Here is a 14,563-nt window from a genome sequence, read left to right as displayed (position 1 = left end):
GTGAACGAATGTGTGCGTAATTAACTTGTTATAAATTTTGTTGCGCCATTTTTTTTTTACACCCTTTGGGGTATTTTTCGTGTTTTTTTGACAAAAAAGAAGCGACGCGATGACAGTTTTTTTCCTCTGTTTAGTCAAACAGGCGAGCATTTTAGTCTTGTCGATCAAAAAAAAAAAAATATTTCGCGAAAAAAAAAATCACAAAAATTTTAAGCGTTATGCGTGTCGTAACAGCGAAGAAAAAACAAAGATGCGTCACCGATCAGGGAGAAAAAATGCACAAACTGACACCCCCCCCAAAGGGGTGCGACGATTTCATGCAAATAAATTTTAGCTCATTTTTTTCCCCATTTATTTCGTATCCCCTTTTGTCTTTCCATTGCATGGACAAATTAAAATAAAATTCTGGCACTCGTCGAAAAGTGCGTATTTGCGATAAAATTTGCAATTATACAGTGTACATTTAACGTATGCGCAATTTTGCGAACAACCAAGTGGCCTTTACCTGCACCTGCTCGACATGTTTAACGCGCATTGTAATTCCTCTTTTTTATTTGTGTACTGGCGACACGTGATACAAATTAGGTCAAACGAAGCATGATGGTAACGCGTGTGAGATGTTTTACGCAAAATAATTTTTGTGTCAAAAGGTGTAAAGAATATGCAATTTTCGGTGATGGAAGCGTGGAGCAGTCAAAACGGGGAAGTATATTTCGCTTCATCTTTGATTTGTTCTCCTTTTGCGCGACTTCCCCTGCACAGTTTCCCCTTTTAACGCAAAAGGGAGGTACACAAAATGGGGAAGTGTACTTAGCAGGGTGAACGCTTTTTTTGATTTATTTTTTTTTTTTTTTTTTGGGGTGAAATTTCCTCACCACTGAGCTAGCGCATTGGTAATTTTGTCGACGCGGAATTTAGCGAATAACTGGGGCATACGGTACGCACATCGCGCAAAACGCAATTTTTGAATTCCCGAAATGGGGACGCTCCCAAACGGGGGATATTTAGCGATGTATCAAGCAAAAAAAAATGTTTTAAATGTAAAGCAGTAAACTATTTTTTGCGTTTATTTTTTCGCCTTTTCTATTCCCATAAAACGGTAAAAATAGGGGTAGAAAAATGCAGTACAGTTAACTGGTGCCGCGTTTTGCTTAGCCACACGTAATATATGTTGCCAGGTAGGAAGCGGTTTAGCTGGTCAGTGTAGCATACAATATTACCAAGCGAGGTGTACCTTTTCTTACATGTGGGTATGCCTCCTCTCCTACAAAATTTGCAGCTAGAAACACACGCTCGTCGCGAAGTGATATAGCTGGTGAGTGGAATGGGTGTGTCGGCATACGACGCGAAAGTACCTCTCGCTTGCGTACAGGGAAGAAGGTAACGCAGTGCAACGTGTATGCATTTTTCGGTGAAATAGAAAATGTACTAATTTTGAAATAGGCGAAAAAGGGTTATTCGTATAATTACATACATATGTACGCGAATTTATCATGTGTTACTTCCTGGGGGGGGCGATGGTTTTACAGCAGGGGCTGGCCCATGTAATACCCGGAGAAGAACACTCCTTTGGTGTACATTTCACCTTAGTCTATTAGCAAAAGGTTAAGTGTAAGGGGGGAACGCGTAAATAGCAGTTTTGGTTTTTTTCCTTAGATTACCTTTTTTTTCCTTTACTTCTCCTTTATGTTTTTTTTTTCCTTTTTTTTTTTTTTCTTTTTTTTTTTTTTTTTTTCGATTCGCATGCAGAATAGGCAGAAATAAGGAGAGCTCATTTTCGTGATCATTTATATATATAAATATTCTGGGTAGTGAAAAAAATGTGAGTAGTATTTTCCCGCTCGCTTTTGAAAAAACTGCAATTATGACGCATGTGAGTGTATATATATATATTTATGCATATATATATTATATATATATACGTACATATGTATATATAAGTGTACACCTTTATACATGCCAGATGAACAAAAGCGCAGGAATACCATTTTTAACGCATCAAAGTGAAAGTGTTTAATCGTACTTTACTGTACACTGTACGGCATTAGTTTTTCGGCATTTTTATATTACACCTCAGAGGTGAGAAAAAAAAAAAAAACTCCTTTCAGCTAGTGTATGAACATTTTTATCGCTTTACTTATGTGTACATTTGCAATTTGTATCTTCACCCATCCGTACGTTCGTATGTTTATATATAACACGTATGCATAGCACGCATGTAAGTACGCATGTATAATGCGCACATCTTTATCTTCATATATTTATATATTTATATAATTATATAATTATATAGTTATATACTTATATAGTAATATATTTATATAGTAATATACTTATATAGTAATATACTTATATGCTTCATATTGCGTTTATGTACGCGTACGTACACGTAGCATAAGGCAGGCGCGAAAAGGTGTACCGTTCACATACGCGCATCCATTTTCACCTGTACACTTCGGATAACTGTCATCCGTATGGAATGCTCCCCGCATGGTAAGAACTGAATGAAAGGGTAGAAGCTTGTGGGTCCCCTCTAGGCCATATCCCCTAGTGTGAACTTTTAGCTTCGCACAGCGCGGTGTATACCTTTACGTAACTATGCGTATGTGTTTGCGCATGTGTTCATGCATGTGTTCTCGCATGTGTTCACGTAAGTGTTCACGCAAGTGTACATGTGGTCCGCTGGTATACCGTACGTGTATATATGCACATACGCGCGTACTTAATATACACGCACCCCATACGTATACGCTCGTACCGTACATGTGTTTCTAAAAGAGCTAATAAATGTACTTGTACCACCTCACTATTATTATTTTTTTATAAAATTATCACATGGCATGATGATACGTTCACCCTTGTTTATAACATTTATATATTTATGTGTGTCATAAATAAAAAAAGATGTACAAGCAGTAATATCAGTTATAAAAAAAAAAAAAAAAAAAAAGTACCTTCATTTTAAATCTATCAATCTTTAACAAGTTAGTTTTAATGTAACCTTTATCTTACATGTCACAAAGTATACTCATACATCCATATATACATCGTGGTATTCTTCCCTACCCCCCAAAAACAAAAAAAAAAAAAAAAAAAACACCTTTACACAATTCAAGTTTATGTAATACATTATGTGTTCATATTTGTGATGTATGTACATGTATGCCCACACGTTCGTACATACGTTTTTTTCCATCTGTTACCAATGCGTAAGATGTGATTTATAACTTTTTATCTTTTTGAAGCCCCCTCCCCCCCTATGCTTTCGCTGTGTGGAAGCTTGTACAAGTGAGCGTACGTTGGTAAGCTCATGCGTACGAGTACACGGCGATCGAGCATACATCCGAATAAACGTGCTACGGTCAAGTTAGTAATCGTTTGCCCCGCCCACTCCGCTGACCACATAAGTACATATACACATTTATGCACACACGCACATACGCTCTCTCAAATCCGTGCCTCCCGTGAAAGTTAAAAATGAAACACACGTCGAATACATAATAGTGTACTCTTTTCACGCCTCCCCATTTTTAACAGTTAATGGTAAATTTTATCAGCTGTGTGTAAGAAGTGCTCTTACTGGTTCATACGTACGTGTATGTACGTACAGTTTGTTTTATTTTTTTTTTTAAAACCATTTCTATGTTTCACTTTTTAAATTAACAGAATAGGTATATAGTCAACAAAAAGAATTACACCTTTGTGCTGCCCCCCCCCCTCTATACACTTATGTAAAAATGTGCGCGTACACACACGAGCGTACGGAGGCATAACACGTGTACCATATATGCGTACATGTGTGTATGACTGGGTGTATATATATAAATATGTATATATAAATATACATATATATATGTAAATATATGTATACACCTACGCGCTGCACGTACATCCAGTGCGTATACACAAAGCACGCACAGGTATATATATGTACACTCTGCAGTGCGCTCCTTTTCACGCACCCATTTAGGACTTTTGCCCTTTTTTAACATGATATTATAGAGTGAGTTCTCTTCCATTGCACAGAATTTTGGTAGATGCACATGCATCTCTAAATGTTTCTGTGTGCAGGAATGTGTGCATATACCTGAGCGTATGTGTGCATGTTTGCATCCGTGATTGTATACAGATCGTCGCAAGAAAAAAAATAATAAAAAAAAAAAGGTCTGTATACATTTACACGTACACAACGCGCAAATACGTATACCAGCCAAAGCTCGAGCGGCCACCCGCGAGAACTTGCGCCAGAGCATACGTGAGAATACGCATTTATGCAAAAACACACATGTAGAAAAAAATAGTAAAATAAAAAAGTCACTGCATTGTTACAATATTGTGCATCTTGCGTACGTGGCAAAAAAAAAAAAAAAAAAAATACAAAATATAGTTTAATAACACATACATGTGTGTAAAAATAATTAAGAAATGCTTCGCGAAGAATAATGAATGCCATATTGAAAACAATTGCGAAATAATTACATATGCTCTTTTCATTGTCTTTTTGTTTATTGAATTTTTTAACCATTTGCTGATGTTGATTTTTACAGCAAATGGATTTTATCAACTGAATTAAAACATGAGTAAGTAAATATAAAACGTGCCTTCTTTACCCCCTTCCCCTTAATTTTTTTTTTTTTTCTTTTTTTTTTTTTTTTTTTTGTTTATGAATAATTTTTTTTTTTTTTGCTAGCCTTTTTCTATCATAGCACTTTTTATGCGTGTAAGAGAAATTTTAATTCATTTTTCAAATGTGCCTACACGCTTTACATGTTTACAGTTTTTAATCTTTTTTTATTTTGTGTATGTATATATGATTAATAGCAAAAATGCTAAGCAGTTAAATTAAGTTTATTTTTTTTTTTTTTCCCTCCCCTCCCATTTTATGAGCGCATATACGCACTGTCATATGATGTAGATTGGGCGTGATCTTTACCCCACTCCCCCCCGCTTGCGCATACATCCGAGTGCACATGTGTGCATATTTATTTATAAGTGAATGTGTACAAGGGTGAGTGGCCGCACGTGTGTGTTCGCGCGTGTATGTGTTTGTGGCCGTGTGTGTGTGTATGCTTGTGTATGTATACGTACATGTGCATACCATCGCGCATACACAGGTACGTACATGGGCACATACATGTCAGCACTGGTATTCCCCCACACGCACGTGCAGGCGTATCGGTGGTAAAGGAAAAGCGCTCCCGCTTTGTAAATGCCAACAGAGAAACGTATATTTTTATGTACAGTGACTGGCCGCAATTCGTGGATGTGAAATTGTTAAGCAGATGCAGTAATGTTATAGGAGCAAAATCGTTGTATGCTTTAATCATTTATTTATTCGTTTAATGTGTATACTTTGCCGATTTGTGTGTTAATATATGTTCATTTTTTTTTTTTTTAAATAATTACATTTTTTATGAATACTTTCTTTGCTTTGCTCGCATGCCATTGTATGTTTGAGCTGCTGTATATTTGTAGCCCTATTTATTTGTACCTCTCTATACTTGTACCCCCTTATATTTGTATCGCTCCGCATTTGTACGCGGCTACATTTGTTCCAGTTTATTCCTTTTTTTTTAATCCTTCAGCTTTTTTTTTTTTAATTCGCCCATTTCGTGATAATACTAACATGCGCTGCGTTCTAATTCTCTCGGAGAATTTTCATAATTCTCTATGATTTCATTATTTTATAATTTCACCATTTTATTGTTTTTTTTTTTTTTTACGTTAAATTGGATAAATAGAAAAACGTAATTTTTTGTCATCTTTTATAACGTCGCAGTATGTTCGTGGAGTGCACACTTCCACTTTTATGAATGTGTGCATGTGCCTGTCGGTATTCGCTATGCCATTTCATGCGTAGGCACTCGCACGCTTTTTAATTTACAACGGCGTATATCTCCAAATTAGTAGTTCCCATCTGAAAAAAAAAAAAAAAATATACGCGTTATGAGCTTTTGCATATTATTGCGAAGTGCTTATTGTGAAATTGACGTGATTCTCCCTATCCTCAGCGTGTGTGCGTGCGCTTATGAAATAGCCCGACCGAGGGGCAAATCAGCACCCTCTCTACATTTTTTTTTTTTACGCATTTTTTTCTACCCCTTGGAAGACTTACATGCATACGCATATGTGTTGCCCGTGACCTCCGTTTTACGTTTCACTTGTTAATATGCTTTTAATTGGTAGACCTCAAAGGTAGCTCAGCTTTTGAAGTGGCCTTAATATATCCCCCCATCATTTTTTGTGCACATATATGTGCGCAGAACAATTGTTGTAGGGGGCGATATTTACTCTTCCTACCACATGTACAGATTCGCATTTGCTTCGTTTGTCATTTTTCCCTTCCTCTTTTTTTTTGAAAACTAAGTACATTTGCATGTGATGATTATTATGGCTTTATGAATTAACGAAATTTTTAATCATTTGTCGAGTTATCTGTTGCTGCGTGCGGTTCCCCACATAGGAATGTATAAGCGCAGTTTCGTAGACAGCGCAGGGAGAGCACTATTTTGGAGCTCTTCCTTTTTGCTGCTCTACCGCTTTGCCTTATTATATTTCCCCCTTTTTTCCCCCACTGCTCAGTTATTTTTCCGTTGCGTCGCCCATCGTTGAGCGATTTTAAAGCTCTATGATTGTGCATAATTGAAAATATCTACTAATTATGTAAAATTCGAATGCCCCTTTATCTGGCCACCCAATGTGCCCAGTCCTTACATGTACTTATATATCATCACAAAGGGTAGTTTATATTTTTTTTTTTTTTTTTTTTCTAAAATTTGCATTCCTTTTTAAATGTGACGGATACATAGGGAAGTCATTTTTTTTTTTTTTTTTTCTTTTTTATTGACGTGAAGAAGGTGGTGGCTTTGGGTGCTAAACACTATTTCATGCTGGTTGCAAAGAATTGATGCCCCGTGCGTGTAAAGTGTGTGTGCAAAACGAAGGCAGCGTTGCATCTGGTGTTTTGTCGAACAGTGCGTCGGTTGGCTATATGCGTTGTGGGTAAGCTGGTAGAGACCGCGTAGAAACGTAGAAAGGTACAAAACCGTATGTGCATGTCCTGTGAAACAATCCCTCCGTGCGCCAGTAGATAACACCCCAAGTCGATACACTTCCAATTAGTAGAATACACAAAAAAGTAAAAATCGATTCGCAATAGAGTCCATATTATGATCCCGAAATTAACAAATTGAGGAACTTCTCTACTCTTTTAAGCGAAAATCAAATTCGTCATTACGCGGTGAAGAAGATGGAAGGGGACTACAAAGGTGAACAGCCGAATGTGCCGCGACTGCTGCGGGAGGTGGACGTGAATATCTCCCCGTTGAAGGGAAGCGATAAAGATAAGAAAGATAAGAAGGATAAAAGGGATAAAAAGGATAAGAAGGAAAAGGGGAAAGCAAAATTGAAGTCTGCTAGTCAACAAGTGGCCAGTGAAAATGTCAACGTGTACAATTCCCAGTGTGGAAGTCTCTCCCAAATGAACTGCAAATTGGTTAGTAGCGACTCATCTAGGTTGACGAATGAACTGAGTAAAAGTGCCACCATGGATAGTAGCCATACGTACAGGCATAATATCTGTGCAACCTTTGCTAGTAAGAATAACGAAAGTAATAGAGAAAGTTCCCTTCTGCGTGATGCTCAAGTTGGTAAGAACAGCCTGATCAACCCTAGTGTGTGCAGTGTGGAAGGAGCCAAGGGGGCAACACCTTTTAGTGAAGCCTGTATGATGCCCAACATTAGTAATGCAATGGAACGTCATGGATATACACTTTTGAATAACTTCGCGAAGGACATATCTGACGGAGCGAATGGTAGTGGCGTTATAAGCGAGTGCTACAGCGGAGGGGTTAACAGGAGGGGCGGTGCAATAATCGCGGGTGATAATTGCAACTACGGGGTGTGTGGAGGCCTCTACAGTGGTACGGGCGCCGCTAATCGCAGCAGCAATCATGTGAGCGGCGTGAACAGCTTGCACAATTTGAACAGTGTGAATTCTCCGAGCGAGCACGCACACAGTGGATTGAACTCCTGCGCGGGGAGTGTGTACGAAGGTGTAAGTACAACCAGCAGCAATGTGAAATCTTCCTCAGGGAAAAGCATAGCCCAGATGGGCAGTACTAATATAGCCGGTTTGACCATCGGGGAGGAGACTAGCAATGCGAATAGTGCACCCATGAAAGGTGGAAGCTCCAAGAAGAAGACAAAATCTGTGGACGATTTGGAAAAAAAAGATGTCCCCATAAAGCCTGAAACGTTGTTTGAAAATTTGAAAAGATTGAGTGTGAACGAAATGGGAAAGGCCGATGATGTGGTGAGGGAGAAAAACGCCATGGAGTTATTTCCTTATGACAATTTTAGTTTTACTGATGGTATGTCTAATCTTATGGGTAGGGGGAAGGATCATCAGGGTAAGTCTGTCTCCGAGAAATGTGGCCCTACTGCTATGACGACTGGTACGGGTAACTCTTGCAATGGAAATCGCAACAGAATGAAGAATAACGTAGGTGGTACTCAACCTGGGAGTGTTGCTACACCCCGGGGGGAGGACCTCCACCTCGCCGACGCTATGAGCAATAACACCAGCTATGAGGATTACACAAAAATGTCTGCCAGTGTCAAAAGTAACCCAACGAACGATTTGAAAAAGTATATGCCGAGCCCGATCAGCAGCAACAGTAAGGGAAGCGGGAAAGGGAGCTTTTACTCCCCCTTTTTGAGTAATGATAACCAGCGTGAGAAGGTTTTCAACGGGGACGACTCGGAATGTGCATCTAATTATATGCCCAAGGAGGGTGCAGAGGATGGCCCGGACATTGGCGGGGGTTATGTCAACGTGGGTAGCGACGGCGGTCTAATTGATGAAAAGAGTTTTAAGGGCAAGAATTTAATCAAGGGGCAAATTATGAACTACGCCAATAACGCGCAGCATGCCAATCACGCGCAGCATGCCAATCACGCGCAGCATGCTAATCACACGCAACACGTGGAACACGCCCATCACGTGAGTTACAACCTGAACCCGTTGGACGCGTCCAAAGTGCCCCCCCCGATGAAGGGACAACAGAAGAAGGCAAAAAAGAACCAAAGTGAAGATTTAAAGTTCATTAAGAAAGACCGCTTCTTCTTTCGCAGTGGTGATAGCCTGTTCAAGGGGGATACGAATGACGAGCTCCCCGAGTTGGTGAATAAAAATTTAAAAGGTAAAAACGTATGCGCAGGGCAGAGTGTGAAAAGTGTGAAGCCTGGCTACATGACCACCGACAGCACCATATACACGGCCAATAACGCCGTAAGTAAGAACAAAAATGGAGGGGAAGAGGATGATGACTTGGACGAGAACGGCCATTACTTTGAAAATGGGGATGAGGTGAGTCGCCGCTGCGGGGATGGAGCTACTGAGCCGTTTAACTTCGAAAGTGAAGCGCATAAAAACTGTGAAAGTGTCATCGGGCCTTACAAGTACGATGAGGAGATGCATCTCAACTATGAGGACGACCTGCAACTGAACTATGGCGATGACCTCTTCAGTAAGAACACGCCGCACCTGATTGGGAAGCACCTGGATGTGAAGCACTCGAACGGGAAGGACGACGACGTTGGAAATGCGAGTTATTTCGAAAAGAGCTCCGATTTTGAAGAGAACGTGGCGCAGCTACAGAAAGATTTAGACTTTTCGGTCAACCTAAGCAGCATGAGTAAAAATATGTCTTTCCTAAATTTTGACGATTCGGAAGAAAATGACTGGAAGTACCAACAGATGAATGAAATTTTTTCCGCTAAGGGGAATCCCCACTTGGGTAGTGACGACCAGCACTCGTTTTATGGAAAAGGCGCGTTGGGAAGCTCCTTTCATTTCAGCCATGGTAGTGGAAGCAGCGGTTACAACCTCGGTGCAGGCGGCAGCTTTGGCCTTAGCGCTTGTAGTAGCCTTTTTCCTAGCCCCGTTTATAGTGCACCAAGAAATTTTGACGAAAAGGCAAGTTTTTCCGCAACGGTGCAGAGTAGCGACCAGTTCAATGATGATGTAAAAAAAAATGTAAAAAGTAATAATATGCTCTTCGTGAATAATAGCAATTTAAACATAAGTTGGGGGAATGTCCTTTCTGGGAAAATCGAAAAGTGCGCAAATGAGGAAAGCGCATGCGGAAGGAATAACGACACGATTAGTAGCAACTTAATTAGCGAGGAAAATAACGGCTTTAATAATGACCACACACTGATGGATGACAATCATTTGGGGCTGACTCATAATGATCATTCACTTGAGAATAATGCCACCAGCGTGGGCAGCAACAAGAACTTAATGCACACCGTTTGCATGAATACGACTTGTACTAGCGCGAGTGAAAGCGTCTTTACGTGTGGCAAAGGTAAAGGCCCACATAGGAGAAATGACCTGGATGATGAAGTTAGTTCTGCTTTGCACACAGATGGAGGGGAGCACATGGGGAAGAAGCGCTCCAGCGGAAGTTATTCCAACGGGATGACCAGAAAAGGCGCAGAGTTGGTGGGCAGCAAAGGCGGGATAGTACTTCCCAATTGTTTAAGCGGAAAAAGCAGTACGAACAAGCAAGGGGTCTCGGATAGCACCTTGGAGGACGGCGCCAAAAGGGGGGGCAGCAACGCCAAGGGAAATGAAGAGACCAGCCTGGATGACCACAACAGCGGCGATGCTACAGCCGAGTCGTTAACGGGGAAGTGCGGAAAGAGTTGCAATAAGGGAGGCAGCAACAGGGGTAGCAATCGGGGTAGCAACAGCAAGGGCAGCGTCAAAGGGGCCGGAAGAGCGCAGAACAGTCGGCCAAGGGAAGGTGCAACGGATTCGAAAAGCGCCCGAAATTTCAACGCAAATGATCAGAGCATCAGCATAAGCGACAGCGAAAATGTGCAGCTAAAGAACGCCAGTAATTTTAGCAACGACAGCACGAATAGCACCAGCAGCAGCCGGAGCGACGGCAGCAACAGGAGTGTGAGAAGTGTAAGAAGTGTCAGAAGCAACCGTAGCGTTAGAAGTGTCCGAAGCGACAGACGCAGCAGAAGCAACCGAACCTGCAGGAACGACCCCATGGACAGCAATGGCCGCAGCCAAAACAGTATTAACCCCGTCGAGAGCGAAATGAACAAAAATGGCAGTCAAAACGATGGCGTGGTGAACGCAGAATGTAGGAACAAGCCCATCTTGCAGGAATACAACTCGGAGCCGCTAAGTTATGAGCACATCAAGAGTGAGAACTACTCGTTCAAAAGCGAAGTGGTACCAAATGACAAGTCGAAAGGAAGTGCCTTCTTAAAATTCGCCTCCACTAATTTGGCTAGTACGAATCAAAGTGGCTGCACAAGTAACGTCTTTATGAATAGCATATTTAGCGTGCACGGAAAGGAGAACAATCAGGTGAGGAAGTATTCCCAATCGGGGCCGAACGACGGTGGTAGAAATGGTGGCAGCAGTAAGTACGACAACAGCGGTTTGATGGTCAATCGGAGCAGCTTTGATTCGTTTGTAGGTGCAGCTAATTTGAGCGGCGTCAACGGCATGAATTTAAATCGCCCCTTTTTGAACCCGTCCACTTGCAACAACCCTGTGTATCACGCGAGCAACGAGAAGAAGGAGTCCTTCTTCCTACCCATTACTAACAACCCGTTAGAGAGTGCCCAAAGGATAAATTTGCTGACAGCTGAAAAGGGCAAAAGCGATGTGGGTGGGAGTCCCCTTTTTAGTATGAACAAACAGAATGTAAGAAGTGGCTACCCGGTAAAGAATGACCACTTCGGGGCCATTCATGGCAGTATGAGCAGCAAGCCAAAAGACGAGATGTTTCATCTGAGCGGCAAGGTAGAAAACTACGGTGTGAATAACCAATCAGGGATGTACCACCACCCAATAGATCCAGGCGAAAATGTCTATCACTGCATGAGTGATAAAAATGTCTATTTTGGTATGAACAAGCAGCAGAATGGCATTTATAAGAATGTTACAAATTTGGAAAACCTCCCCGATCAGGTGAATGACCCTAATGGCAGTAGGTGCTTCTATGGCAACTTGAGCAACTTTCATGGGGAGGACAACACAGGCGGTGTAAACCTCATCGGGAAGAGTGACTACATGTTTAGAAATATTGAAAATGATATATATAACAAGGTGAACCATGTGCAGGAGGGCGAACTGAAGTACGGCCCGTTGAGCGGTGCGCTGCACAGAGGAGGTAGCATAGGGGTAGGCCCCGCCGACTTCTCCGCTGACTTTTCAGCTGACTTCCCCGCCAACAACGCGAACATCTGCGACAACCTTGTAGGCAGCGATCACCTGAATGATAACCTCGCGGACAGCATGAACCGATTCGAAAACGATGTAGATTTTATCCTAGACGAAAATGAAGAGCTCGAGGGGCATTCCAAGGCGGCGCTCAAAAATGACAAAATTATGGAGCTGCAAAATATAATAAACAGTCTCAAGTTTAAGAACAAGCAGCTGGAAAAGGAGCTCACGGAGGTGAAAAATATGCACCTGAAGAAAAAACAAAATTTAATACTAAACAGTCTAAGCAATAAAAATGACGACATTAGTAGCTACTCAACATATAAGGACGACACGAACAACTCAGATTGTGGAAGTGCAGACAATTCCAATAGGTACATTCAGAACATTCTAAATGATAAGGAGAAGTATAATTATGATACCAAGATTTCCATACAGAAGTTTCACTTGGCTTACACTAATAACTCCATTGGGAAATTAAAAATAGCTGCGCAGAGAGACATCAGTGGTTCCTTTATGGGTCCCAAGGGCATCCACGTGAAAACGATTAAATCGTCTCTTCACATTTCCGTATATAAAAGTGCAAAAGATGTTTGGTTTCCAGGGTTTGCTGACAGCCATGTGTTTTTATTAAAAGGAAATATTTTTGGCATTTTAAGAGCATGTCAATTGCTGTACCATTATGTGAAGTCCAAAATGTCGTCTTCCAAGTGTTGCATTTATTTGGTCGCTCCGTTTGAGTGCGTTCAGAAGTTACTGGCCGATGGGTGCAAGCGAATGGCAATCATTAAGGAGGAGTGCGGGGCGGACGTCCGCTTGGGGAATCTGTACGTGCAGGTGCATGAGGGCTTCACGGAGCGCTTAATGGAGATACGGGGAAACGAGGTCAGCGTGGACTGCGCGCTGGAGAAGCTGGTCATTTTTATGCAGTCCTGCTTTTCGGTGCAGTCCTACGACTACGAGTTGTTGAAGTACCCTTGCCGGTCGGTGCTGAACTTGCAGTGAGGGGTAGCAAAGGTGGAGCGGCACGTTGGAGCGGCACGTTGGAGCGGCACGTAGAAGGGGCCAGCAGGAGGGACCAGCAGGAGGGACCAGCAGGAGGGGAGTATACTTCATTGCGAAGAGGCAAAGCGGAGTAGGCTTTTTTTCTTATGAAGAGAAGAGCGGGCCTTTATCAGGCGGCATAACTCACACGCACCGTTGCTGGAGATGCAAAAGAGCGATCGAAAGGAAGTGGACATCCTTGTAGAGCATTTTTACTTTCATTTTCTATTTTACCGTTTTATTGAAGGTGTATATCATCACGTGGGAACCTGAGCACGAGCAAAGTGGAAGAACCGTTGCGTGTATACTTTTCACCTGTTTCATTTTTTATCCTTTCGGTGCATCTGCACGATGCGCCTTGTGTATACATATACATACCTACATACATACATACATACATACATCCTCTATGGGCATAAAAAAAAAAAAAAAAAGCGGGCCGTACTACTTGCCAACACGTTTATATGCCGAGCGGGGAATCCTCTCCGTCTCGTTTTATTTCCTTCACCTCCTTCCTTTGCCACTCTTTATTTTTTGTTTTTTTGTTACATATATGATTTGTTTTGTGTAAAGGGTTTTTTTGTATATATTTTCCTTTTTATTGTTTCGTCGGGCCAGCGCCCCGCACAGCCGCCAGGCATCAGACAGTACGCGGCTGACATCACGCGCCGTGCACAGCGCGCCACACATCCACACATGACACATCGCACATCACATATAACGCGCTGCGTCTTCACCTGAACATTTCATAAGCTTCCACCCATGTGCATATCTGCTCCTTTGCACAGCTACTGCTCTCTTCTCCCCCCCTCCGTCTAAATCTTCACAAGCATACTTTCAGTACATTTATTTAATGATTTACTTTAATGTTTCGATAGTTAATATTTATAATTATGTACTAATTTTTTTTTTTTAATTTTTTTTTTTAGTTATAATCATAATATTAATTTACATTAGAGAAATTTTTTTTTAAATGTTACAAAATATGAATTTGTGTTTATGTTAGATTAACCGATTTTTTTTTTTTTTTTTTTTTTTTTTTTTTGCCATCACCTAACCTATTCAATTATGAAATGATTTTTTCCTTCTCCCCTCTAACGTTTGTCTTGTTTCAGCTATGCGAAGGCATACCGTTCGTATGACCCCGATTGGCGTGCAGCCCAAATGGGGTGGCAACGTATCCACTGTCTCTTCAATTTTGATTCCCCATAAGGTGCTTTTAAATCTGCCGTGTGTGGACGAGCCAAATTCGGTTCGCCC

General features: G+C 41.4%; 1 protein-coding gene across 1 annotated transcript; it reads left to right on the top strand.

The window, feature by feature from the left end:
• Window positions 1–7,249: 7,249 nt before the first annotated feature.
• Window positions 7,250–13,264, top strand: PVX_114950 (hypothetical protein, conserved; the record flags this gene model as incomplete). The annotated part of the gene is made up of 1 exon (XM_001616330.1): window positions 7,250–13,264. The coding sequence occupies one exon, from the start codon at window positions 7,250–7,252 to the stop codon at window positions 13,262–13,264; it is 6,015 nt and encodes a 2,004-aa protein (XP_001616380.1).
• Between the last annotated feature and the right edge of the window lie 1,299 nt (window positions 13,265–14,563).

This window comes from Plasmodium vivax, chromosome 11 (genome assembly GCF_000002415.2).
Source record: "Plasmodium vivax chromosome 11, whole genome shotgun sequence".
Lineage (NCBI taxonomy): Eukaryota > Apicomplexa > Aconoidasida > Haemosporida > Plasmodiidae > Plasmodium > Plasmodium vivax.
Note: the sequence above shows the minus strand (reverse complement) of the source record. Positions and strands in the feature narration are given on the sequence as shown.